The 24,119-nt window shown below is 47.5% G+C and overlaps 1 protein-coding gene across 8 annotated transcripts in view; it reads left to right on the forward strand.

Moving 5' to 3' along the window:
- Window positions 1-6,792: 6,792 nt before the first annotated feature.
- Window positions 6,793-24,119, forward strand: part of NR5A2 (nuclear receptor subfamily 5 group A member 2) — a 146,394-nt gene continuing 129,067 nt past the window's right edge. The window contains exons 1-4 of one of the 8 annotated variants that reach the window (XM_012459572.3): window positions 15,081-15,452; window positions 18,168-18,239; window positions 19,132-19,269; window positions 23,174-23,292. In XM_012459572.3, the coding sequence (XP_012314995.1) occupies window positions 19,188-19,269; window positions 23,174-23,292 (201 nt within the window). In that variant the 5' untranslated portion in view covers window positions 15,081-15,452; window positions 18,168-18,239; window positions 19,132-19,187. The other 7 variants (XM_012459570.3, XM_012459571.3, XM_012459577.3 and 4 more) reach the window with 7 other exon arrangements.

A 24,119-nucleotide genomic window follows, 5' to 3' on the forward strand; every position in this document is an offset into this window, starting at 1 on the left:
CTTGGAGTGCAACGGAGTGATCTCAGCTCGCTGCAACCTCCGCCTCCTGGGTTCAAGCAATTCTCATGCCTCAGTCTCCCGGGTAGCTGGGACTATAGGTGCATCCACGCCGGCTAATTTTTTGTATATTTAGTAGAGACGGGGTTTCACCGTGTTGCCAGGCTGGTCTCGAACTCCTGACCTCGTTCGTGATCCACCCACCTCAGCCTCCCAAAGTGCTGGGATTACAGGCATGAGTCACCAAACCTGGCCAAGGTGTTTGTTCTTAATAAACCCATATTATAAACATACTGAAAGGGCCTTTCTGGTTTGCTCATGCAAGGAGTTCATCATAAATCCAATTTTGCAGAAATATCAGTTCCTAACAGATATGTCATAATGTCTTGGAAGAGTATTGCCAGGAAGTTTACAGTAATTGTAATTCATTAACCAAACTTTAACATCATCATGCAATATGGGTTCAGGTGACATTGTTGAATACCTTTTGGATTTTGGCAAAGATGCCTTAGAGTCATTAGTTATCTGTCAATAATTGACGAATCCTTTCTGAAATCTGTTAGCAAACATTTTTTATCACTATAAACATATTCTTGTAAATGTGAGTCATTTTAAGTATTCCATGTCGTGGTATCAAACAAGTTGAGTGAGGTAGTGGAGGCGTTTAAAACAGAATGTTGTAATGGAAAATGCCCACACTTGCCAAATGGAAAGGGTCAGAGGATACCTTGATTGAGAAAAAAATAAATACAAAAGCTGAGGGTGTGTTTCATTTTGTGTCCTCTCCCCAGCATGGCCGGAACATAAATTGGAACATAAATTGCTTGTTAACTGTCATCGAGGCTGAGTTCCAAGCATCTGTTATTTGTACCACATGTGAACATTACTCCAGCCTCACTTTCAGAAAAATATGTTCATTTCTCACAAAGTACTCAGTACCTATTTCTATTCAATCAACCTGATGGATAAGCTTCAAAGGACCAAAGTAACTCATTAATATAATGTTTCCTCAACAAGCCAGTGAGTTTTATGGGAAAGCAAGAGAGTGACAAATCACAAATAGTATTTTTTTTTTTTTTTTTGAGACGGAGTTTCGCTCTTGTTACCCAGGCTGGAGTGCAATGGCACGATCTCGGCTCACCGCAACCTCCGCCTCCTGGGTTCAGGCAATTCTCCTGCCTTAGCCTGCTGAGTAGCTGGGATTACAGGCATGTGCCACCATGCCCAGCTAATTTTTTGTATTTTTAGTAGAGATGGGGTTTCACCATGTTGACCAGGATGGTCTCGATCTCTTGACCTCGTGATCCACCCGCCTCGGCCTCCCAAAGTGCTGGGATTACAGGCGTGAGCCACCACGCCCAGCCCACAAATAATATTTTTTTAAGGATTCTGTTAGAAGTTATTAGGCAAGCTGATAATACTACTATCTCCAATTTTTTGTACATTCTTAAAAATAATTATGTCTGATTAGAGGCAGACAGTGAAGCGTGAAATTCAATCTTTGTGCTGTTACATGTTTTGTTTACCATATTCAAAAAGGATGAGAAGAAAAGCAAATTACTTTATTATTTATATTTATTATTAATAATAAATAATAATTCTTTATCCCATATCCCTTATTATTTATTATTTTATTTATGATTTAAGAGACGGGGTGTCACTATGTCTGTTGCTCAGGCTGGTCTCAAACTTCTTCCCTCAAATGATCCTCTTGCTTCAGCCTGTCAAAGTGCCGGGATTTCAGGTGTGAAGCCACCGTGCCCAGTCACAAATCATTTTATGATGCTGGGGTTTTTTTTGTTGTTTTGCTGTTTTTGAGACAGAGTCTCACTCTGTCGCCCAGGCTGGAGTACAGTGGCACAATCTCGGCTCACTGCAACCTCTGCCCTGCAGGTTCAAGTGATTCTCCTGCCTCAGACCCCCAAGTAGCTGGGACTACAGGCGCACGCCACCACGCCTGGTTAATTTTTGTATTTTTAGTAGAGACGGCGTGTTACCATATCGGCCAGGCTGGTCTCGAACTGGTGACCTCCTGATCCTCCTGCCTCAGCCTCCCAAAGTGCTGGGAATATAGGCATGAGCCACCATGCCTGGCTGATGCTGTTTAATTATATGAATCCTATGAGGTCTTCTATAGAGTCTCTAATAGTGTAAATAGAACTGGTGTCAGAAATAAAACTCAAAAACAGAAACTTTAGTATATCTTCTAAAATTCCACTAAGGAAGATGTATCTTTCACTTAAGATCTCAAGTCACACAGCCCATATTCACTTTCTTTTTCTTTTCTTTTCTTTTCTTTCTTTCTTTCTTTCTTTTTTTTTTTTTTTTTTTTTTTTTGAGACTGAGTCTCACTCTGTCACCCAGGCTGGAGTGCAGTGGCAGGATCTTGGCTTACTGCAACCTCACCTCCTGGGTTCAAGCGATTCTCCCACCTCACACTCCCGAGTAGCTGGGATTACAGGTGTGCACCACCATGCCCGGTTAACTTTTTGTAATTTTAGTAGAGACCTGGTTTCACCATGTTGATGAGGTTGGTCTTGAACTCCTGACCTCAAGTGATCCACCCACCTCAGCCTCCCAAAGTGCTGGGATTACAGGCATGAGCCACTGTGCCTGGCCTCCATATTCACTTTTGATGACACTTTGCGTACTTTCTTTCTCTGACATAATACTGAGCACTTGATTTCTCATTTACATCTTACCATAAAAACTATTAGATTTCATCATTTTTGTCATTTTTACTTATGAGGAATTCAAGGCTTAAAAAAGCCAAGCATTACTTTGCCACCAAGCAGGGAGCAAAGCAGAAATGGAAGCCCTGAGATTTCTGACCTCAAATCTTAGGCTGTTAACCATCCTGCTATCCTGCCTTCATTCTTACCATGATCTCATAATCTGTGCTTATACAGGCTGCATTCACCAACCAAAACTGAGTGGTTTCCTCAGGAAAACAATTAGAGCTACAACCAGTGCACTGAGAGGATCTGATGGACAATGTAATTTTATAGACTGAATAATATGAAAGGCCTTTAAAAAATGTGTATCCAACACTTTGGCGTGTGTAAAAGAAGACCTACATATTTCAAAGCAGTTACAGATATAAAATATGCCCATAGAATTATATGTTCCATATACTTGGAAGGTCAAGGCAGGAGGATCACTTCAGCCCAGGAGTTCCAGACCATGGTGATACACAATCTCTACAAAAAAATACAAAAATTAGCTGGGTGTGGTGACTCACACCTGTAATCTCAGCACTTCGGGATGCTGAGGTGGGTGGATCACCTGAGGTCAGGAGTTTGAGACCATCCTGGCCGACATGGTGAAACTCAATCTTTACTAAAAATAAAAAATTAGCTGGGTGTGGTGGTGGGTGCCTGTAATCCCAGCTACTTGGATGCTGAGGCAGAAGAATCACTTGAACCCAGGAGGCAGAGGTTTCAGTGAGCCAAGATCATGCCACTACATTCCAGTCTAGGTGACAGAGTGAGACCCTGTCAAGAAAGAAAGAAGACAGAAAACAGAAAGAAGGAAAGAAAAAAGGAAGGAAGAAAGGAAGGGAGGGAGGGAGGGAGGGAGGGAGGGAGGGAGGGTGGGAAGGAAGGCAGAAAGAAAGAGAGAAAGAAAAGACAGAAGGTCCCTTCTGGTTTCCATCTAAAATCAAAGAAGAAATCATTGATTTTAATAATAATATTTTAAAATTCACCCTTCACGCCTTCACGCCTGTAATCCCAGTACTTTGAGAGGCCGAGGCGGGTGGATTACCTGAGGTTGGGAGTTAGAGACCAGCCGGACCAACATGGTGAAACCCCATCTCTACTAAAAATACAAAATTAGACTGGCGTGGTGGCACATGCCTGTAATCCCAGCTACTCAGGAGGCTGAGGCAGGAGAATTGCTTGAACCTGGGAATCAGAGGTTGTGGTGAGCCTAGATTGCGCTATTGCACTCCAGCCTGGGCAACGAGAGTGAAACTCCATCTCAAAAAAATAGAAAAAGAAAGAAAGAAAAAGAAAAATATCCTTCTAAGAAAATAATACCTAACATGGTGTTGATGAAAAGTAGGTGGGATTGGTTCTGTGTACATAAGAACTTAAAGCTCAATGGAAAAACAGCATGTTTATCAGCACGTTGACCTGGCTCCACCGACAGCCAGGATTACCAGTTATTTCACTTGGTGGGAACCAGTGCCACTTTGAAACTACCCACCTTTCATGAGCAGGTCTACTCAATAAATCTTACTTTTGTGAGGCTGTAAGGATATCCAACTGGGGACATTTCTTATACTCAGAGGACCACAAGTCATGGCTGTGGCCACTTCTGATTCTGACTTCAGGGGTCACCCAGATCCCAAGCCACCCAAACCCAATAAAGGCAAGTTGTTCTTGGGCAAGGTTCAGAGCCAGCAGCACAGCTGAAAGGTGGTGGAGGGCACTTTCAGATGCTGTATTCCAGCTGGGCGTGGTGGCTCATGCCTGTAATCCTAACACTTTGGGAGGCTGAGGTGGGTGGATCACCTGAGGTCAGGAGTTCAAGACCAGACTGGCCATGATGGTGAAACCCTATCTTTAAAAGAAAAAGAACAGATGCTGTATTCCAATATTTCAACTGACATGAAGTGAGGCAAGAGGGGAAATAACTAACAGTAATGTGAATAAAAAACAAAGAAAGGCTGGGCGCGGTGACTCACGCCTGTAATCCCAGCACTTTGGGAGGCCGAGGTGGGTAGATCACAAGGTCAAGAGATCAAGACCATCCTGGTCAACATGGTGAAACCCCGTCTCTACTAAAAAATACAAAAAATTAGCTGGGCATGGTGGCACGTGCCTGTAATCCCAGCTACTCAGGAGGCTGAGGCAGGAGAATTGCCTGAACCCAGGAGGTGGAGGTTGCGGTGAGCTGAGATAGCACCATTGCACTCCAGCCTGGGTAACAAGAGCGAAACTCCATCTCAAAAAAAAAACAAAGAAAGAAAAAAGGACTGACCTGGGTTTATAGGTAGCTCACACCTTTAATCACAGCATTTTGGGAGGCTGAGGCAGGAGAATTGCTTGAGCCCAGGAGACCAACCTGGGCAACATAGCAACACACATTCTCTACAAAAAAAAATTAAAAAAATTAGTCAGGTCCCCCCTACCCCAGAACAAAAGAAAAATTAGCCAGGTGTGGTGGTACATACCTGTAGTCCTAGTTACTCAGGAGGCCGAGGCAGGAGGATTGCTTAAGTCCAGGAGTCTGAGGTTGCAGTGAGCTATGACCATGCCAACCTGCATTCCAGCCTGGGCTAACAGAGTGAGATCCCATCTCTAAGTAAATACGTAAACCGTAAACTCTGTAATGGGAATCTTCAGACAAAGACTGCTAAATCTATCATATGATATATGAAGTCTAGTTACAACAAATGTTTATATATTGAGTTTAAATTATCTGTACACATATAACCTGCATTTACTTACTTTTAAAAAAGTGTCAATATCAAAATTGGGGGTTTGGCTGGGTGCAGTGGCTCACGCCTGTAATCCCAGCACTTTGGGAGGCCGAGGTAGGTGGATAACCTGAGGTCTGGAGTTCAAAACCAGCCTGGCCAACATGGTGAAACCCTGTCTCTACTACAAATGCAAATTAGCTGGGCATGGTGGTGTGCCCCTGTAATCCCAGATGCTCGGGAGGCTGAGACGGGAGAATTGCTTGAAACTGGGAGGCGGGGACTGCAGTGAGCCAAGATCATGCCACTGCATGCCAGCCTGGACAACAGAGCGAGACCCAGTCTTAAAAAAAAAATAGTTTTTGTTTTGTTTTGTTTTTTCATTGTTATTGTTGTTTTTGGAGATGGAGTCTTGCTCTGTCACCCAGGCTAGAGTGCAGTGGCGCGATCTCAGCTCACTGCAACCTCTGCCTCCAGGGTTCAAGTGATTCTCCTGCCTCAGCCTCCTGAGTAGCTGGGATTACAGGCAAGCACCACCATGCCTGGCTAATTTTTGCATTTTTAGTAGAGATAGGGTTTCACCATGTTGGCCAGGCTTGTCTCGAACTCCTGAACTCAGGTGATTCGCCTGCCTTGGCTTCCCAAAGTGCTGAGATTACAGGCATGAACCACCATGCCCGGCCTAAGAATAATAACTTTATGCAAGATGTATTGCATATTCATCATTTTGCCAGCATTAATCTCAAAGCATAAGTTTTACTTTTTTGGAATAAAGACATAGGTTGCGTTTTAGCCAAATGATCAATATAGAAACAAGCTTAGGTTAACTCCTCATCTAATGAATAGGCCTGTTAAAAACGTTGGTTGACCACAACATGAATAAATAAATGACCATAAGCTTGGAAATGCTACCTGTAGTGTTTCAGAGTGTCGATCACATTTGTCATCACTTAAAGAATTAATGTCTGTCAATGTTATCATCTAAAATGTATTTACAGAGGTCAGAAGAGCTATGTCTGTCCACCGCTATGCAAAGAGGTGATGACATCAAGGGATATGTCACAAGCCAAAGTTTAGTTAGCCTAAGTTAGTTAGCTGGTTTGGAGTTTTATCCACTGAGTCTGATCTTCTGACCCTTCAGTTTTACAACTTTCCACTCTCTGTGCTGCATAGCACCTCTCCACTTCTGAGTTAATCATTTCTTTGCCATTATCTGGCAAGAATTCTTATCTCTTTTGCTGTCACTTTATAACAGGGTCCTCTTATCAACCTGCATAGAGTCATGTGATGAGTCAAAGCCTATCAAAAGTTTCCATTCTTCTGATTAGAAACCATCATGAAACTGGATACATGGTTTACAGCAGGTCACTAATGTTAGAAAAAGTACAGAGTCCAGGGAAAGACTTGCTTGTAACTTTATGAATTCTGGATTTTTTTCCTTTTTTTTTTTTTCTCTTTTGCTTTTTCTTAACTTTCACTAAGAGTAAATGTAGTCTGATGTGTCCTTCCCAAGGCCACGAAATTTGACAAGCTGCACTTTTTCTTTTGCTCAATGATTTCTGCCTTAAGCCAAAGAATTGCCTATAATTTTACTAAGAATGTCTTCTAATTCAGACACTGGGGATTTACAAGAGTCTTTAAAGCATGGACTTACACCTATTGGTAAGTAGGAGTTGCTCTATTGATCATCTATTTATTCTGCTACTACATTAATACATATAATTTAATCTCACTGATGGATTTTGCATTTTCAGTCACAGCTTTTCCTATTAGGTTTATTAAAAGCACATAATAAGCCCATGTATATATATCGCACATTTATCTTTCTTGCAGTTCAAAAAAAGCAAATGGATATTTTAACATATGAATATTATTCATTCTATATAGTGTTTACTGGTGTCATTCTATTAGCCTAACAGCCAGAAAATATAATTTATAATTTATCAATTTCAACCTTAATATTTTCTGTGATTTTTAATCAGAAATAATAAGCTAAAATTTGAACAATTTGAAACGTTAGTCATACTGAGTGATCATTGATCAAACTTTAACATATAGGTTTCAAGTATTTGTTACTTTTCAAGCCACACAAAAGTATGGTGTCTCATTCTCTGCTTATACTGTAAAAAATTTTCAATTTAATTTTCTTCGTGAATGAAAGTCATGCCCCACCCCCAAACACACACACACACAACAAAAACCCAAAAAACTAGGCCATCATTAGTAAAGAATTTGAAGTTAAGAGCTACTGGTTTTCGCAATAATGAGTATAGTTTGTTTTTACAAACAGAAATAAGTAAATAAAGCTACTTTTCATTTAAAAAATAGAGTTACGAACTCGTGAATTTTATAGCAAGACTACATTCAATTAATCCTAAAAGTAAAGGAGTAAAGGGATGTGATTCCCAGTGGTCTGTAATTATCTGTCTGTTGGCAATCATACCCTTCTTCTTTCCCCAGTTTTTGAAGGACCTGTGCCTTTTCTTGTAGCACCTTCCTATTCTTTCGGATTGGAATTTCCCTCCGAATTTGCAGGGTTCTGTCTTGAGCTTTGAATCTCAGCTCCGTTGTAACATGAAAGAAAATCAAGCCTTGAGTTTTCGTCTTTTTTCCTTCCTCGTCAGCTGACTCCACAGAATGCAGTGATTGCTTTTTTTATGGGCCAACTACACCCTAAAGTGTATCACTTGAGGAAATGTTTACCAAAAATGTTCTGTACTTAGGAACAAGAAAACACGGGGAAGGCAAGCGGGGTGTAACCAACTGCTCTGCAGATAACAGAAAAGACAGGTACAAGAAAGATGAGAGACAAGCACAGAACGATCTCGCATCTTCTTCCACCCGCAGAACCGCCGCGGGGCTCAGGCGAGGCGTCCTTCCCGGGAGCTCCGCGCAGCTCCGGCTCCGCGTGGGGGGCGCAGCTGGAGCGCGCTCGGGCCGGAGACGCGGACTGCGCGCGCACGGGGGACGCGCGCTCCGGGGCTCGCGCCCGCGTGGGCGGTCTTGGGCTACCCCTGCGCGCAGTCCCAGCCGGCCGCCGCCAAAATAGAGTCGAGCTGCCTCGGGAGACCACACACGCCGATCCCCCGCGGTCTCCCCCAGACCCCACAGGTGAATGGGGTGAGGTAGGGGGAGGAGACGCCGTTGCGCTTCTCCCTCCCACCGTGGGAGAACTGCGTTTCCACCGACCGCACTTGCGACTCACCTCGCTCGGGCCGGAGGCGGGTACGCTCTGGGGGTGAACAGAGCACCTGCAGCTCTGGAATCGGTCCCGCCGCCGAGGGCCGGGAACCCGAGGACTGTCCGTCCCGCCCGTGAGGGGCTGCTGGGGACTAAACGTCAAGAAAAGTGCCGAAGAAGGCTCTCCCCTGGCCTCAGCGAGCCTACCCCAACATCCTAAACCTGTGCAAGCGTTTCCGGGCGCCGGATTCCGGGATAACAACATTCCAGTCAATGTCCCGGTAAAAGAGACTTCTTTCAGGATCCTGTTCGCAGCCACCCGCCCCTTCCCAGCCCAAGCACACTCCCTTCGCCTCCTGGTATTGCAGCCCCGCAGGTGGTTGTGACATGTCCGCATCTGCAACATCTTAGTGACCTGGAGGCGGCTGCTGGCACCGAGAGACCCTCTGTCTACCTCGTAGCCTCCACGAGGGTGCTGACGGTCGTTCCCAGGGTGAATGGCTGGGCAGAGCCATCCGAAGGGCTGAGGGAGAGGAAGAGAGGGCGGTGAGGAGCCCTCAGACTGAACTGTTGGATTGAAGGGCCTGACCCGGATGCCTGGGAAAGAGATGCCCTTTGAATGGGTCTTTCTGATGGCCCAGGGCAGGCCTACTGAGAAGAACCCACGGCTGCAGCTGTACAGAGTGTCTGAGGGTCTCGGAATAGCTTTCAGATGGCAAATTGCAAGTTGGGCTGGGGGCTAGGGAGTGGTTCACAAGACTGAGCCCGGTGTGTGTAGACATCAGTCAGGGTTTACAATTCTACATTTAATTCAGTTGTGTTGTACTAGGAAATGGGCCTCCTTTTGTTTAAAAAGCTGTCTCCATGTGTTTTGTTGTCGTTGTTGTTTTGTGTGTGTTTTTTTTTTTTTTTTTTTTTTTTTTTTTGAGATAGAGTCTCTTTCTGTCCCCAGGCTGGAATGGAGTGGCAATTTCGGCTCACTGCAACCTCCGCCTCCCGGGTTAAAGCGATTCTCCTGCCTCAGCCTCCCAAGTAGCTGGGACCACAGGCGCGCCACCACACGCTAATTTTTGTATTTCTAGTAGACACGGGGTTTCACCATGTTGACCAGGATGGTCTGGATCTCCTGACCTCGTAATCCACCCGGATCGGCCTCCCAAAGTGCTGGGATTACAGGCTTGAGCCACCGCACCTGGCCAGACAAAAGTTTTTTATAGATGTCTGTGCTTGTATAGAAAAGCAGAATTAAGATAAAGTTGTTCCTTCTGCCTACCTGCAAGACGATCATTCATTGTAACGTAAAAGCAGCACACTCAAGCTATAACCAGACTGTTCCCTTAAAGTTAACTAGCTCTGGGACACTGGTCAGACTCTTGGTTTCTGGTCTCTGTTTTCTTCTTTCTCCCACCTGGGATGATTCTATTGAATAACATGCAGTACTCACTTAAGAGGCTTTTTATACTTACCTATATAAGAAAAGAGCCGTATCTGTGTGGTAGCAAATATGTTATATATAAAACAAGTATTTATTGACTGTCCCCACAGTGTACCCAACATTATGCTTTGATTCATATCAAATTTCCATAATTCTTCAAATTAAGCACACTTGCAGAATATTTTATGCACTCAGTATAATATTGCCTATTATCCACAGAAGGTTACGTCTGCATACTTAGGGTACATGATACACAGTGCAGATGCTGTATTGAGTCTGTAATGTGAGGCTTGCTATCTGGTCCCCTGAACACTCTTAGAGCCTGATTTTCCTTCAGTGATAACCTCCAGCAAGCTCTGTGCTCATAAGGATCTCTGAAAGTAGATGTCATTCAGTGGAAAATGTGATAGCTGTTATGTCACCCTAACCTCTAGCCAGCTTTATTTAGAATGCCAGCCACCCAAGCCCATGTTCTGATTCTCACAGCTGGGGCTTAGGCTGCCAGTTTCTTCTAGAAAGCTAAACTCTGGAGCCTCCTTTCTTTCCATGCCCCAGCCCATCTCCAAAACAGTGCTCCTCAGATTCTTCTTTTCTGGCCTGGATGCACAGTTGTCACCAGAGTTAAAAGACTTCTTAGGCCAGGCACAGTGGCTCACACCCATAATCTTAACACTTTGGGAGGCTGAGGCTGGAGAATCACTTGAGCCCAGGAGATCAAGACCAGCCTAGACAACATAGTGAGACCCAGTCTCTACCAAAAAAAAAAAAAAAAAAAAAAGCCAGGCACAGTGGCTTACGCCTGTAATCTTAGCATTTTGGGAGGCAGAGATGGGCAGATCAAAAGGTCAGAAGTTCAAGACCAGCCTGACCAACATGGTGAAACCTCGCCTCTACTAAAAAAACAAAAGTTAGCTAGGAGTGGTGGCACGCACCTGTAATCTCAGCTACTCAGGAAGCTGAGGCAGGAAACTTGCTTGAACCCGGGAGGCAGAGGTTGCAGTGAGCCAAGATCATGCCACTGCACTCCAGCCTGGGCGACAGAGCCAGACTCTGTCAAAAAAAAAAAAAAAAAAAAAACATTAGCTGGGTGTGGTGGCATGTGCCTGTAGTCCCAGTGACTAGGGCTTGGGGGTTGAGATGGGAAGGTTACTTGAGCCAGGGAGATGGAGGCTCCAGTGAACTGTGATGGTGCTATTACACTCTAGACTGGGTGACAAAGTGAGACCCTATCTCAAAAAAAAAAAGAAAAGAAAGGATTTCTTTAGCATGTCTTCTAATAAACCAAGAGAGATTTATAGAGGAAGGGAGAACAGAGGCTTGCTAATGCTTCTCTCCTTTGCTTGACCCCTCCACCAGAAACAATGTCTAGGATTATCTTGGATTCAGCCTTGAACATGAGCTGAGCTAAAAAAGGGCACAGTGTCAGACTTCCACCTAGAGGCTCAACCCAATTCCCACCCCCAGGGATGCTCTAGGCAGGCAAGACACCTTCATGCCACAGGTCTAGAGCCTACCTTAGGATAGAGCTAGTTCTTTGAGTTGCACTTCCTCATGCTTCACCTTACTGGAACAGACTTCTTAGAGAAATCCAATTGGTTTCAAGGAACTTTTGGAGTTTGGGGGACATTGTGCTCTGGGGAGACCCTGGGGAAGAGCTGAAGTATGATCAATAGCATCTTAAGAGATCAAGCTTGAGAAAACCATGTGAACTGAAACTGACTAGGCAAGTTGATAAAGGTTGCCTCTCTTTTAGTCTTTTGGGAAGCTGTTATGTATGTTTCTGAGTAGTTGATAAGTAAGAAAAGATATTTGGAGTTTAACTGTTATTTAAACACCAAATAACCTGAATACAGATGACCATGAGCACTTATATGAGCAGTCTTATCCGGTGATAATGTAATTGTCCCTGAGGACTGTGTGAAGCACTGCAAGACAATCAAGTTAGCAAGCATATCCCACTGGAAGTGGTCCTAGAATGGTTAGTGATTCCATTTTTAGGTTTTTGTTTGTTTGTTTGTTTTTTAACAGAGCGATGAGTTTGAGTGAAGCTAAGGGGAAAGAAAGATAAAGGGAAACTGATATATATTACCAGCATAATATATCTCCTGCCTGGCACTGTCTCATTTAACTATAAAATTTACTTTGCTAACCCAATTTTACTGATTTAAAACATGGAATCAGAGGTCAAGTGATTTACTCAAGATCATTCAACTTGTCAAGAGAATGAACTGTTAATAGAACCCCAGAAATATTCTGAAATACATACTCTTTCTCTAAGGTAGTAACCATTTGTTCTTGTTGATAGAAAGGAATTTTGATTTAATACAATGTTGGTCTACGCAGACTTTCCTCCAAAAGACATTTTGAGCTTAAGAAAGACATTTGTAAGTGGCTTTTTATCTTCCTTTCCATTCCACAGTAGAAATCAGATTTGGATCCTTGTAGAATTCAGGAAGGTGGGATAAGGTGGTGTAGGGCGAGCAGAGTGGAAACTGCCTCTGAGAGTCCTGAGGTCTGGGTGGGGTGGGGCGAAGGCACTTCTGGTCCCCTGCTCTAGAGTTTCCTGGAAAGGATCTCTGGAGTTTGCATGAAGTTAGCTTGTGAATTTGTGGTGTATGGTAACAACTCACAGGGCTACCAACAGATGGTGAGAACGAACTGAGAGGAAATTCAGAGCAGGTACTTGTTATAGAGGCAGTGGGTATGAGGAAGGCAGGGAAATTCACTCAAACTGAGTGACTGAATTAGATAGCATAAACAAACACTGTTGTCCCATAAGAGGAAGGGATGTGGAAAGACAATTTAGGTTCTTTTAAATAATAATAATAATAAAGCACTTTTCACAAACCCAGCTGTGCCTCCTGCAGTGAGGTATGCTAGTCCCACACCAGTGCTAGCACTTTTCACAAGTGCTGGATTCCTTGCTCAGGGTTTGGATGCCTGCAGCCTCTGCTTCCCAAAACCCCTGCAAGCTCCACCTGCTTCAGCAGCCTCTATAGGAATGGAAAGAAAACTGGTCGGAATACACCACTTGGTCCTGGAATCAACTTCCTAGTTTCCAGACAAGAAACTCTGGGGAAAACAAGTGAATCTGTCTCAAGCCTTGGTATACACTGGACACCATCTCTTAATCGCAAAAGTTATCTCCGTGTTGGAAAAACCCACGCCTTTCTAGTTGTGCAACCTCTGTAACTGCCCAGGCCATAACACTTTCCCTAGCTCCAAGCCCCATGCTTAAGGGTGACGGTATCACTGTTAAGTCTTGCCTTTCCAAACTCCTATTTTCTGTACTGACCAGGTGCAACCCAAATTGCTGGACCCCCGCACCTCTGCGGGCCCGGCACTCTTTGACCTTAAGAATCAGAAACTCCTGGCTCAGGGGCTTTTCTGAAGGAAGAAGTTTGGTTGGGTCCATTCCCTGGCTGCAAGAGCCGAGGAATTCTGAAGCAATGCAGGACGTTACCCCTTCCATCGAGAAGTTTTGCAATATCGCCGGATACAGTTGAATGGCAGCCTAGAATAATCTCTTGCTAAGGATTTAGTTCCTGACCCAGGTTGAGGCTGGGGAAGAGGGTGTGAAGGATGCAACTGCCAGCGTTCAACTAGTTCCACAAGGTGCTTTGTGGCCTGGAAGCGCCGGGATCATCGTTCTGTTGGCCCCGAAGCTGGACAGGGTTGGTTCCTTGGATGGAGTTTCATAGTTTTGAGCTGGAGCTGGCTCAAATTTCCATTTCAATTACGGACAAGAAGAGATAGATTAGACTGGAACCACCTACCCGAGATTATTTCCCCTGCTCCGTTCCTTTCTCAAGACCGGGTATCCCTGTTACACTCTTGTAAGACACCGCCTATACCCTGGCGGGGCGCGCCAGGACGCCTGGGTTGGGACAACAAGCTCCAAAGACAATGAAGTGAATAGGTTCTTCAGTGAACTCTTTTTATATAAAGTGCAGTAGATTCCAATATCCAGATCAAACTCTCCAAAAACCCCTCGTTTCCTTTGGGACAAGGTTGGAGGTTGCCTGGGTGGTGAATGGGGTAGGTTGGATTGCTCGGATAATTGCTTCGGTTTTCGTTTGCCTCCGCGATAAAAACCGCGCCACGCCAGGTCAAGATAGTCTCATAGTGACTGTGAATCAATGGCCATCCTCCTGCTCTAGGGGCTCATGTTGATGTCTTAAGTAGAAATTTACACGTGCAGCACAAAGGCTTTTTTTTTTTTTTTTTTTTTTTTAGTAGCCAGGCACGACTTCTCACCTATTCCAGTTTGCTTTTTTTAAAGCTTCTGTCAACACGACGCTCCCTGGTAATTCATATGGCTGTACTAAAATTTAACCGGTCTCTTTTCAATACAAAGCGCTCCGGATGAGGGCGGGTGGAGCCTACGGGTGTGGGCGGGTAGCCCAGCCCCTAGAGCCCAGGAATGAAAGTGGAATTCTGGCTAAACTTTTCAGAGAAAGACAAAAGCGGCTTCTGATGGGCTTTTCGGCTGGGAGGGGCGGAAAAATTAGGCAGACCCGGAGCTTCCGTAGGCTGATAAACTTGCTTCTCTTATCCCTTGGGCTATCCCGGCCTAGTAATGGAGACCTGAGAAAAAATCTAGACTTCTTCCGGAGTCTAAAAAGTAGAGATGTGGGACGAAAAAAGTAATTGTCCTGGTTTCTTAAAAGCACCTAAAGGTGGGAGTGGATGAGAAGACGGGAGAAATTGTTGCCAAGGAGGAAGGTTTTGAAAGTTTCGTGCGAGTTTGGGTGGGTCATTACCCAGGGGCGCGGGCAAGGTGTGTCTGCCACACCTTTTGAGAGCCCAGGAAACTTGAACCGCTGCTGAAAATCCTGATATTCTGTCCCTCTGCAGCCCGCACGGGTCCAGCGCGCGGGGACCGACCAGCACTTCTCAGGTCAGGTGGAGGGCTGACTGCTCCCAGCGCGCGTTCGGAAATGCGGCGCTGAACCGCGGGAAGGTGGAGGCGGAGGAGGGCAGGCAGTTTCATCCCAGCGAGTGGGGAGTGCGAGACCTCCTCCGCTCCAGCCAGCTGGGTGAATGGGGCGCGCATAGCCCCGTAACGCCGAGCGTGGATAAAATATGCTAGGACTGCGCTTCTCGGGCTCATCAAGGCTGCGGGAGCCTCCCCGAGCCATCATCCTTCGTAATTGCAACCGTCAATCAACACTTTAAGACAAAGTCAGAACCGGGAAGGGCGAGCTCTGGAGACCAGTCTCGTCGGAAAGAAAAAGGTGGAGGGGAGGTGGGGGGAAAGGAGAGAAGTTTACCAGAAGTTGGCAGAGGGAGTGCAGAGAAATTGAGAAGACGCAAGGTAGTTGAACAGAGCTGTCCCCCCGACCCCACCACCGATTCCCAGGCCTCCCTGGTTCTAGTCTCCGGTCTCCGCCGCCAGTTACAGTTCCCACAGCGGTAAGTACGGGGTGGGCTTCTAAGTGTGCGTCCACCAGGAGGTAGAGTGGCAGTTGCTAAGTTGTCCCCGGCAGAGGATGAGATGCGCCTGTCCGCCCGCGGTAGGTGTATTTATGGGTCAGTCTAGGCACCGCTGGCTCTGGCGTTTAGACCACACAGAGCCGGTTCCTCCTACTTGCATCTCAACTGCTTTCCCTTCCCGCAGCCACTTGACTCTCTTCATACTGCGGCCTCGGGAACCCAGAACCATTCCCAAGTAACCCATCTTAGACACCGAGAACTCCTCCTCCCACAGCTTCCTTTTCGGAGACAGCTTTCTGGGGGCCGCCCAGGCCGATCCAACGTCACTGAGCTAGGTGCTCCCCGCCTTCAATAGGGGTCCCTGCCCAGCAGAACTGAAGGGTCAAAGGACCAGAGTGAGTGCTCGGAAAAAGGAGGGAGTTCTGAAGGCGGAGAAAGGGTGAACTTGGAGGGCAGTAATGAACTTGACGCTGGGAGCCTGGTACCGCCGCCCCTTCCTCTGCGTCTGCCTCCGGGATGGAGACGCCACCGTTTCCTTCTCTTGCGGAGCGAACCGAGGAAGGTTTGTGTGCCCTCGGGTCCCTGGCAAGAATAAATTCCAGTGAAAGATTCCTTGCCTCGTCCACCACTGGCGGGGATTTTGACACCCCTCCAGGGGATCTGAAATAAGGCTGCCTCCAGGGAGCTTTTCCCGTCGTCCAGGTGGAGGCCTGGAGAGCCGAGGGCTAGGCTTCTGGGCTAGGAGTTCCCTTGGTTCTTAGAAAAGGCCGTTTACTCTTGCTTGAGACTTTCTGCTCTTCCAGTCCCCCTTCAGTTCGCTGCTAAGCCAAGGTGTCGGCCTGGACTAGACTTTCAAAGGAGGATAAAGGGCTTCCCTCCATGACACAAGCTCCTCCGTGAATTTTTTTAAAGCATGGATTTTTAATACCCCGGTCCCCAGCCACTGTTCCCTCGCGCATCCCTCCCATTTTGTGAGAATTTTTCTTTCTTGAAAAGTCTACCTGTGGAGAGATAAATGAGTGCCAGCTGGCCTTTTGCCACCACCGTTCTCCATCTTTCGGGGATGGGGTGGGAGGACAGACCCGCACGGACCTAGAAGTCGCTAGCGTGGCCTATGCAAGTCCCTTCTGGCCCTGCAGCTGGCGTTGTGAGCATGCTCACAAAGTTTGCCTCACTAGGTCAGCCTCAGCCTCAGTCTCAACCTCAAGTCAAGGCAGGGTTTCTTGGCACACTACAATTTCAAGGACCTATCAGACCCTCTTTCAACTTCTTTCAACTCTCCTAAGTTTCCCCAGCTTCACCAAGTAGTGAAATCACCACCACACACTGGGGGTTGGTGGCTTCCTCTTATGACCAAGGGTCTGGAGTCTTGCCTCCTTGCCAGGCTGGGATTTGGGAAAGGTGCTGTATCATACATGTCCCCATAAACTCTTTGAATTGCAGTGGGAGGAGGTTGTTCCTAAGTTAAGGCTTTGAAATAAACTGATTTTCAAAGTTCAGGAGCAAAGCAAGGCAAGCACTGCTATAAGCTCTGAAGCCGACTCCCTTTCTTTATTTTCTTAGTTCTCAGTGATACTTAAAACGACCATGAATCCTGAAATTTGGTGACAGTGATACTAGATACTGTCATGAAAATCGGAGCTTTTGGCAACTTCAGCCTACTTCTCCATACAAACTAACGGACAGGACTTCATAAATGTGAAGTTGCCACAAAAAACCTGAAGTTGCTACTAAAGCTGAAATCTAAATAACTTTGATTCTAAATACACATTGAAGAGCAAAATGACAAATCAGTTAAGAGTCAGTAGCACCTGAATTGCCAGGTGTGGGTGGGTGGTGAACAACCCGTTCTATAGAAATTATGCACTGCAGTGATTGGAATAATTTCCAATTCACCAAATACTAGACTGGGCAGTTTCAGTGTGTAATCTCTATACTATTCAAGTAGAATAAACTCAGATCTTTTGAGATTCAAATTCACCCCCTTGTGGGTGGACTCTGATAATTACTTCGTTACACAGCAGACCCTGAATATGAGGCATTTCACATGCAGTCAGGAGGCTGGAAAGAATGTTTTTCATCTAGTTGGGAGGAGATCTGAAAACTTTGAAGATGCGGCTGGGCTGGTGGTCGAAGAGCTTGCTGAACAGATGGTTCTTTAAAACATTTTTTAAATGCTGGGCCTCAGCCTCAAGTGGATGGTCCCATCAGACAACAGAATGAAAAAGCAAAGCCCAGACTGATTCTTGTATTCTGCGTGGAAACACAGTTCACTAAACTTGGAAAGTCTGTCGCTTAGATGATCCTGGGCTCCAGTTGAGGGTCTTTTAAAAATGAGCTAAGGGACTGGGGAGCAGGCTGGGGAAATAGGAGCGGCTGTCCCTTCCTCTAATTCTAATGAGTGAGCTCTTGGCGGTGTGGCCCGCCGCTCAGTGAGCTGGGACCCTCGGCCCCTTCAGGCCGCCGGGGCCCTCGTGTCTCCTCTCTAGGGTCTCAGTGACCTGGGACATTGAAGCTGGAAGACCCTTGACCGCGGACCAACTCTGCGTTTCAGAACGGCCAGCTGAATTCAAGATCCCTTTTCTTCTTTCGATGGTTTAAATGGATGTTTACCTCCCTTTCATCTCCTCATCCGACACACTAGCGAGGGCACACGCCCACACGCGCCCCCATCCCTTCTTTCTTTCCCCTCAGCTCGAGGAAACTGCCGCTCTGGCTGCTTCTCCTTCGCCGCCGCGCTCAGGCAGAGGTCGCTTCTGACTAGCTGTAAGACCCGGCTGCATTTACATCCCCCGCCCCGGGCCTGGGTGGGGTGGGAGGGGGCGAGGCGGGTGCAGAGGTTGGGGCAGGCCGGGGGACTGCAGCCAGCGCCTCATCCTTATTGGCTGGCGGTTAGTGTCCGACCTGAGTCCGGAACCCGCGTCCCCATTCACTGTCTTCACCCCTCATCCCAGCCTTCCCCCAACCCCCGGCCCTACTTACCTCATTCTCCTCGTCTTCCCCCTGTCCTTCCCAGCACCGTCACCCTCGGGGCTGGGAAGGGCCGCTCTCGGACCCGCGCGGGGAGTGCACGAGGCAGGAGAGGGAGGTTGGAACTTCACAACTCCACACTTGTGATAGTGAGCGAGAGGGAGGCACAGAGAGATAGGGGGAAGGGGCGGAGAGGCGAAGAGAGGTGAGGCGCGGAGAGAAAAGGGAGGCTAGAGAAAGAGCAGAGAGACCCCTGCCGATCCTGAGCAGCGGGCGGTGGAGGGAAAGGAAGGAGTCGCCGGAGCCGTCCCGGAGCGGTGGCAACGGCACCGCCGCGGCGGCAATAGCAGTCCCGCGGTCGCCTCCGCTGCCCGCCCGGAGCTCGGCGGTTCACGGCTCCGCGCCCCGGGCAGCTGCGTCCTCGCCACCGCCGCCGCCTGCGCCCTGGCGTAGCCGAACCAGGGTGCCAGGACGCCGTCTTCCTCGATTCCTTTCTTAACCCCGACCTCCTCCTAGCAGCTCGGGGGCGGCTCCGGAGCCGCGAGACCCGACAGGGCTCAGAGGTCCTGCCCGGCAGCCCCGAGGAGGCGGAGGCACGCTCCGGCGAGGCGAGCGGGTGGGTGAGCGGGCACCCCGGTCGCCCCTTCCTTCTTTCCTCCGGAGTTGAATCTGTGCTGCCCGTGTCCAGGTGCTGGGCTTCAGGACCGACACGGACCCCCCATCCCCGCCCGCGGCCGCCTTGTCATGCTGCCCAAAGTGGAGACGGAAGCCCTAGGACTGGCTCGATCGCATGGGGAACAGGGCCAGATGCCGGAAAACATGCAAGGTAAGGAGGCGCCGCGCGGCACTCGGGCTCCCGCGGCTTCCCCACCCCCGGGCTCGCCCCGCAGGCTTCAGCCTCCAGCCCCGCGCGGGCGCGGGAGTAGCCTGGCGGGGCGCTTGCGGCCGCGGGAGTCAAGCCCCCTCCTCAGGTGCAGGCATAAAAGTTTATGGCTCTTGAACAATGCGGGGCAGAGGTTTTCCCAGCGACGTCTAATTGGCCGCTTCTAATTAAGGAAAGAGAGGCTTCCAGCTCTATGGCAACCCAAGCAGGGCAGCTTCAGGCTAAAGGTACTTTAGAATAACAAGATCATTCTAAGAAATGGAATGTGTCACTGGAAACCCGAGCAGGTTCTCCGTTATTGGAATTGTTGTGTGCTGTACTTTAACCAATGCTGTTGTGTGGAGGGAGACGACCCAGTCTGGGAAAATCAACTACAGAAAGAGGTGATCCCCGAAAGGCTTGTCTTAGCGGTATTAGAATGCATGTGGCTACCCCCAAAAGCCCAGGCGGACACCCGCAGCCGGCTCGGATTTGGACAGTTCAAAACTGCTGAAGGGAACCAGTTACCCCAAACTCATCCCCTGTGCGCGTTGTGCCGAGTGAGTTGGAGGTGGGAGGGGGAAGCGGTTCGTTTATTGCGCCCCTTTTAAATCTGAGATCTGAGAATATGGAAGTCCCATTCGTTTTCCCAGCTCTAGATTGCCAACAAAAAAACAACTCCCGCTGGCTATATTTTCTCAGCATTCCAAAATAGCAACTCTAGATCTGGCTTGTATTAAGCCCTTCAGAAGTTTATCTCATTTGCTCTGGGCCGGGGAGGGAACAATGCTAGGAAAAGTCACCGGTGCTCTTCCATCCTCGCCCCTTCCAGGGTGCAGGATGTGCGGGCCGGCGGGCCTGTGATCCCGGAACGCTTCCTGCCATCCCCTTGCGCGAACTTGAAAGGGCCGGGAGGTGTTGAGAGCAGAGTTCAGGGCTGGTGCACTCTGCGGTGCTGAGTGGGCGGCGCGCCCGGGGACCTGTCGTCGCCCTACAGCGGAGGGGAAGATACTTGGCTGGAGAGCGAACGCCATCCGGGTGTAATTCATTACCCCCTCGGTCATCCTGGGGTCTCTCCAAGCCTCTAGGTAGGGCTGTGAGAGTCCCCCGGAGCTGAGGCCCCAGAGACTATGGCTGCTAGGGGAACCCGGCTGGTCCAAAGAAGCGTTTCTTCCGGGTACCTGGAATTCCAGCTTAATGTGGGGCATCGGGGAAGTGGCGCGGGGAGGCTGTGTTTGGGGGCCTCAGCTGCCAGCTCCGGAGAGGGCCTTCCCTTGGGGTCGCTGGGTGAGGCCAGCAAGATTCTTGGGTCGAAAAGGAAAGTTTCTGCTTCTCGTTCTGGCGCAAGAAGCCAAAGACTTACTTTGAGAGCGGAGAGAGAAATGTTATTGGTAATGTTTGCCTTGGAAAGTTCGAGAGGTGTCTTCTGGACACACTACCTACTGTCCCCAAACCAGAGAATTAGCTTTTCTTTGGTGCCTGGGCTCAAAGTCGCCTTTCAGCCGGTGGTTCAAAATTTGCATGGAAAGCGCCGGGCAAGGATTTGTCGGGGACTAGAGGCCTGTCTGTCCGGAGGAGCCCCTGGGAATGGGGATCCCATTCTCCTGCTTGCTCTGGTTCCCACCTGGGACGCCCAGAAAGAAGATCCACTGTTGGGGTCCGGGACAGCGCAGCGCACCCAACTTTGAGGGAACTTTGTGCGTCTCTCTGAGGCCCTAGCTTTCCAAGGCACCGCCAGCCGCTCTTCTTTCTCTAGACCATAACTGAGGAAGAGTCTGGGGCCTTCTTTGCCCCGATGGGTTCGCCCAGTCAAACTCCTGTTTCGGCAGCACCAGGCCTTCTGGGAAACTCTGAAAGGTGCCCAGGCCTCGCACAGCAGCGTCTCCCTACTCAGCCTCTGTCTTTGGGTTTTCCAAGAAGGTCCCTACCTCATGCCCCGGTCTTTTTTCGATGCCGAGTCCCCGAGGTAGGCACGGAATCCGCCTGAAAGCAGTTACCTATCTGCGCCCCTTTGGTGTAAAGTTAGAGTCTACTTTGTTGGGGGAAAGGGAGGTAGAAAAGAACACACTTGGGAAAGTGCGCTTTTCGCCTTGTTGCTAAAACATGCCTCAAGACTGTCATCGCCAGTGTTAGGAGAGCTATGAAAGTCTAGGGGCTATAAAGGAATTTCTGAACCCTCGGCCCTTCCCAAACCCCAGGTTCCTAAAACCCTAGAGGGAGTCTCTTGGGGCTGGGATTCAGGCTGGCACCGCTGAGAGGACTGCGCCTAGCATCCCTTTATTAATATTTCACGAAGGCAGGCTCCTGCCTTCTCTGGAACCTCTTTTCCCAGAATTTTCCCAAACTGACTAACTCTCTCCCCTGTAAGCGCCAGCCTAGGGCTGTGTGTCCCGGGAAGAGACGCGTAGCTCCGCGGGTCTGCGCGCAGTCCTCAGCCGCAAAGTGCTGCAAGTGACCCCCCCGACGGCCCTTTCCGACTGAAGCCCTCGGGAACCAAAGAGAAAGAAAAGAACTTTATTTTCAAAAGAACAAGTCATCACTGCGGCTATACAGTGGCCGAGGACTTTGGCGATGCGGTGGGGGCTATTTCTCTTTCCTTTTTGGTAAACAAATCAGAGGAAACTTCTGCCAGGCCGTGGGTTTCCCATCCCCCGCCCGCCCCACCCCCTGCAAACGCCACTGATTAACTAAAAACAAACTCTGCTCAGTGTTTGTGAGCACTTGGGTAGCTGGAGGTAGAGCCTGGGCGAGAGCCGGGTGCGCCCACGGGTTTGGCGGAAGAGTGCCCGGGGGAGTGCGGGCAGGGTCCCGGCTGCGTAGACCTGCGGGTGCCCGCCCACCCGTGCCCCGCGCTCCCGTACTTGACCCGTGTGGATGTGGAGTCTCCAGGAAATACCGGATCAGGTACTTCCTGGGGTCTCCTGGTCACTGCCCTTCCTGTGCATAGTTTGTCATCTTTTTAGCTGAGAAGACGCCTTCGCGGGGCTGCGTTCGGAGCAAGGCGGTCACCCGACCCCGGCAGTGAGCCGCGCCGCGCGTCGTCGCGGCCTGATTTCTGTTTAACTTTAACAGGGCGATCTCGAGGTGTTTATATTTTGCTGTGATGATCGGAAACATGTGAGGTTCATTACAGGGCTCCGATACTTTGAAACCAAAACCCTCCTGTGTACAGCCTTTTACTCTTCTGGTATTTTTCTCCCCCGTACCGGCGTCCTCTATTTTCTTTTTCCTTCTTTTTATTTTCACAGATTTTCAAACGTGAGGAGATGAAAGTATCCAGAATAGAAAAGTACTGATTATTCTAACAGAGCTGAACGTTGGGGAGCCTCAGGCTGTTTAGTTCAAGTGGGGTGCTGTTGAGAAGCGGGTTTCTGGGGCTTCAGTTTCTCTGTCGGACAGAGTTTGCAAATTGGTGCTGCTGTCCCTCTAAGCAAGGTGCACTCGGAGCAAACCACTTCAAGAGGAAGGGAATAAAGCCTATGCTTGTTTCTCTAACTTAGGCTAAGGTGACATTTTGGAACTTAACTTCATAGGTATTTAAAAGAAATTCTAAGCTGTTACTTTATGCAATTCATTTCTCTGTTGCTTTGTGGAGTTATGAGACTTGTGTTCAAAAGTGGTCAGTTTAAAATGTTAACTGAAGAAGTTGGAATTGTTTGTGGCACGTGGAATTTCATAAGGTGCATGCTCATTGACAAAAGATGCTTTAGTTGTAAAAATAGTTCAGTAAGACCTTGCTAAAAAAAAATTTATTTTATAATTTACCATGTGATATTTGCCCAGCAATCACCAAAACGCTTGTTGCTGCTGGATTAACACCTACATGTAAATTAATTGAATATGTGTATACATTTTTCTTTTGTTTCAGTGTCTCAATTTAAAATGGTGAATTACTCCTATGATGAAGATCTGGAAGAGCTTTGTCCTGTATGTGGAGATAAAGTGTCTGGGTACCATTATGGGCTCCTCACCTGTGAAAGCTGCAAGGTTTGCTCACACATTGCTACCTGAAAAATATAACGTCCAACACCAAAAGAAACCAGTGGATTACTTCTTTGAAGCTAAATTTAGGCTCCCTTTTTAAAGACTCAACTAAAAATGACAAAGGGGGGAACGAGAGAGTCTTAGGGAGATGATTCTCAGAAGTGTGTGTCTGATTTAGTTCAAAAGGCGAAGAAATTTATGCTGTTTAGAAAACTTTGCCAGTCTCATGGTTTTAAAATATTTTATTGTAGTAAAGTGATATAGCTGTAGACAGACTTCCATTTCTAACAGTCCTAAATATTGATTTTGCTTGACTTATATATATTTAAAGCATCGTTGTTCTTGAGAGGGAATATGACAAAGTATTTCCCAAATACATTTTAACTTCAGAGTATTCTGTGCTACAATTGTAAACATTTTTTATCCGCAGACATAAAAGCCTAAATTCCCAACTGTGTGATTTCATCCTGATTTATTCCAAAATAATTTTGAGGATTTTTTGAAATTTACATCATAAAGACCAAAAAATTAGATTTTAGTTTTCAATGTAATAATTTTTATAAATATATGACCTACTTAAATGCAAGGATTTTAGTATGTAAAATATGCTATATTGTTACTAATAATATAAATTATACTTTAAGAATTTATCTCAGAACTTTTTAATGTATTCCCAGTAAATTCAATATTCATTATTTTTCAAAGTTTTTTCTTTTTTAAGTGGAAAACTCAGTACAATTACTTAAATCACCACCAGGAAAATCCCTCCATTCTCTATAGCAAAGTAAGATTGTTTCTCTTCGTGGCAAGTAGGATAAATATGAATACCA

This window comes from Aotus nancymaae, unplaced genomic scaffold, assembly GCF_030222135.1.
Source record: "Aotus nancymaae isolate 86718 unplaced genomic scaffold, 86718_ANA_hifiasm-v0.15.2.pri h1tg000039l, whole genome shotgun sequence".
In the NCBI taxonomy this organism is placed as follows: domain Eukaryota; kingdom Metazoa; phylum Chordata; class Mammalia; order Primates; family Aotidae; genus Aotus; species Aotus nancymaae.